Below are 3,850 nucleotides of genomic sequence, written 5' to 3' on the forward strand. Positions count from 1 at the left end.
AACCTGACAAACCTTTTATTATGACAAAATTTAACTGAAAAATGTGAATAAACTCACCTTGGATGAACTGAATTGCAGCTTTGGAAACCAGAACTGCAACTCTCAACTTCTCCTATAGTTACACAAAACTTGGAATTTAGAAACCAACTTGGAAAGCAAGTAAATAAAGCCAGGAACCAAGTGGTAACAACATAGTTGGGCAAGAAATTTCAGGAATAACTGGGGGGGAGAGATTAAACAATGTTATTAGGAATTAAAGAAGCAAGTGTTATTGTCAAAATTTTAAAATATCCTTGATTTGATGGATATATTTCCACTCGACCCAAGGCTTAGCCTGGGAGACCACTCCGTGGAGTGGCTGAGCCAAGCTGAGAGCATCACAAGGGTTCGTTAGTGTGAGTTTTTGTGTAAGAAGTTAAAAGATTTGTAAATTAACATGCAAAATCTCGCTCCAATGGAAGTGTTAATTCGCTTATTAAATGGTTCAGAGTATAACTCACTTGTTAACTGTCATAACTGTGAAGAGTGAATTAACATCGTACAAGAAAGTGAAGGTACTTTTGCATCATTTAACTATATTATTTTCTTTCCACACACATTTATACACACTTCGAGTGGACTTGCCATCTCCATTGCAACACGCAAGCATCCGCTAAACTAACAAATCTTAACACACAAAATTGGGCCTCTTTTTATCATTTTTTGTCATATAACACCTTAATGCCTACAATTTTAACATCTCACAGATGCTCTAAGGATGGACATGAAAAGCAGAGCTGGGAGCATGAACCAGAGGATGAGCACGACCAGAGGCCGAGCCGACCCAAGTAAAAGAGGTAATCAATATCTAGGGCCATACACGGAAGCAAATGCACAGACAAACATGGCAACACTGATGTCGCAATATACAGAAAAAGAAAGGTATTATAAAACCTTTCTGGCCTTAGTTTACAAGTTCTGAAGCGTTTTTGTCATAAATTACCGAACTTTCTTTAGAAATTCAAAGCGTTTTTTTTTTTTTTTGTCAAAATATATACAGATACAAGGACATCCATAACATAATCGCCAGAACTCAACAGAACACTCAGAAAAGAAGGAAGGAAAATTTTTGAATAAGTAACAACTTATGTCTTTATGTGAGATAAAGAACCATCTAGTCTGAGAAAACCTAAATGTCTTTCACACAAATTGAGAGAGAGAGAGAGAGAGAGGGGACCTGATTGGTGCGGCGCATTGCGGCGGCCTCATAGCGCTTAGAGAGATTGGCAGTGAATCGGAACCTCCGCTTAGGGTTCTTGACAACCTTACAGAGTCCCCTCCATCTCTGCAACGCCTCATCAGTCGAGTGCTTCGCTTTCACAGCTGTGAAATCCTCGTCCAGCAAGCTCTCCATCCTCGATCCTCCTCTATTTCTTTCTTTCCCTAATTGTCTTACTGTTTTTCTCTTTCGATTTTCAATACAAACGACAGTTACGCTTCGCTCCTTCAAATATAAGCTTCGGCAGCAAACACAGAAACTACGACGAATCTACGAATCTTTAATGAGATATTGCTATATAAAAGCAACGAAAACACCAAGGAAGTTTCACCACCATCTTCGTGTAATAATCCAAATGAGACCGTGTGGGGAAAAGAAAAAATATATATATAAAAAAGGAAGGAAAAAGAGTAACGTGTTGGTGAGCCACCAACCAAGAAAGTGAGTGATTTTCTGGGAAGTTTCAATATTAAGTAAGTTTCTGCAACTATAAGAAACAAATTTTAGGGTAAATCAATAAAATCAAAGCAGAAATGACAAAGGAAGAAGATGAAGAGTAAGAGGATCCGAATTATGCGGAAAACACTTGGGTGAGACAGAGAAAGAGAGATTTAACACTTGGTCTTTCTTAATTTTTGGGTAAGAACGAGTTGGCGAGGTCAGAGTTTGAAAGCAGATTTAAGGTAGCGTTGGGTAGAGTTTTGTAAATGTGATTCGAGAGTATGAGTTATATTTTGAGTTTGTGTGTTGTGGAATTATGATTTGAGTGTAGAAAATTTGTTTGGTAAAGAGTTTTGAAAATAGTTTTGGAAAAGAGGTTTGATTTGAGTGGGGAATTATTGATGTGACATTTGATATGTGATACAAAAATTTACAACTCATAACTAAATATACAATTCAAAATTATTTTAAAGCACATAAAAAATTTAAAAATTTTCAGAAAATATTTGTCCCGATTATGTAAATCAATTGCAAAAAAAAAAAAAAAAAAAAAAAAAAAAAAATCTGGAAATCAGCCGGACATCCGGGTGAACATCCGGGTGGTCTACCGGGTGGTCATCCGGGTGGTCTACCGGGTGGTCATCCGGTGGACAGAAAACACGACTGTGTGCGCAGAGTTCTCTGCAGAGAGTGTAGAAAATTGATTTGAAAACGTAACCAAACATGATGCTCCAAAACACACGTAGAAAATTGATTTAGGAATACAAACAAACAGAGCCTAAAGTTTTGCAGTTGAATGACCGCGTTGGTTTTTTTATTTTTTTTTTAGATCAGGGACCGAATTGGTTAACGAATAATTGCTACTCGAATTCAAAAATTAAGAGAGATAAATTTGATGTGATAATTAGGTCAAGTTTGGCATCCTCAAAAAAATTCAAAAAATCAAAAAGTCACTATTCTATTTAAGTCACATCATCTTATTTAACTCACATCACCTCTCTAACACATCACTTCAAACTCAACCCAAATCTAACCCATATTTCATAAAAAGTCAAAAAGTACACTTATTTAGTCTTCTCAAACTTGACCTTAGTAGGCAGACATTACTACATTCATATTTGCTATTCGAATTCAAAAATTAAACCTACACGTGTGGGATAAGAGAGATAAACTTATGTCAAATCAAAAATTTACTTATGTCCTATTATATTATTATAGTTTAAATTATGAAAAAAAATTATTAATTGATTCAAGAGGACCACGTAACAATGTCCCTAATCAATTATAATTTACTATGCTTATTATGTTCTCCAATTTCTCAATACAAATTCATGAGTCTTACTTTCTCTACCAATCTCAACACCGCAAAGTCACCACATGGGAGTGGTCCAAGACTTACTAATAACTTTTTCAAATTGTAAGAGATATTTTGTGGGTCTTAAATATTTTATTTTTTTATTATTATTATCCTTCTATTTTAATTTTAAAATGTATTTATTGATTTATAATAAATAGTTTTGAAAATATAACGAAATTTAATATCTCAAAATAGAAAATAAACAAATATTTTTCTATGGATAAAATAAATAAATAAATAAGGACTTGTTTGGTAAAAATTTTATTTTCAATTTTTTGTTTATGTATACAAAATTTTTAAAAAAATGTCATATAAACTTATTTAGTAATTTTTTGAATTTATAAATAAGTTCCCTCAAATTAAAAACTAAGGATCATAAACTCCAAAAAAATATTTTTCCTAAAAACAAACAAAATCTAATTTATAATTTTTTTTTATAAATATAAATGAAAAACACAAATATTTTCAAACCTCACCTCTACATACAAAATGAAACAATGATAAATCATGGAGAATTTTATTATACATACTTTTTATGGGTGAACTATTAATAAGTCATAATAGTTGGATTTAATTCTCATCAAGTCCTATTGAAAATAAGTTTTAGTAAAATTGTCGCTAAAAATAATTTTTTGTTATATTTTTTATATATGTCGTTAAAAATTGACAATTAGTGATTTTTTTTTGTCATGGTTTTTATAAATCGTCGCTAAAATTTACAATTAGTGATTTTTTTTATGGCAAATTTTTCTCATATTAAACAATAAGTTTACTTATTAGGACCTACATGTAAG

At 32.4% G+C, this 3,850-nt stretch overlaps 1 protein-coding gene across 1 annotated transcript in view; it reads right to left on the reverse strand.

Moving 5' to 3' along the window:
- The window catches only part of LOC114276826 (calcium-transporting ATPase 2, plasma membrane-type), a 6,643-nt gene extending 4,714 nt beyond the window's left edge, over positions 1–1,929 (reverse strand). The window contains exons 1-2 of the mRNA XM_028218664.2: positions 1,217–1,929; positions 58–112 (exon numbers count right to left, since the gene is read on the reverse strand). Of these exons, the coding sequence (XP_028074465.1) occupies positions 58–112; positions 1,217–1,393 (232 nt within the window). The 5' untranslated portion in view covers positions 1,394–1,929. The remainder of the gene's footprint in view (positions 1–57; positions 113–1,216) is intronic.
- Positions 1,930–3,850: the final 1,921 nt, after the last annotated feature.

This window comes from Camellia sinensis, chromosome 4 (assembly GCF_055761805.1).
Source record: "Camellia sinensis isolate YWXY chromosome 4, ASM5576180v1, whole genome shotgun sequence".
NCBI classification, from domain to species: Eukaryota; Viridiplantae; Streptophyta; class Magnoliopsida; order Ericales; family Theaceae; genus Camellia; species Camellia sinensis.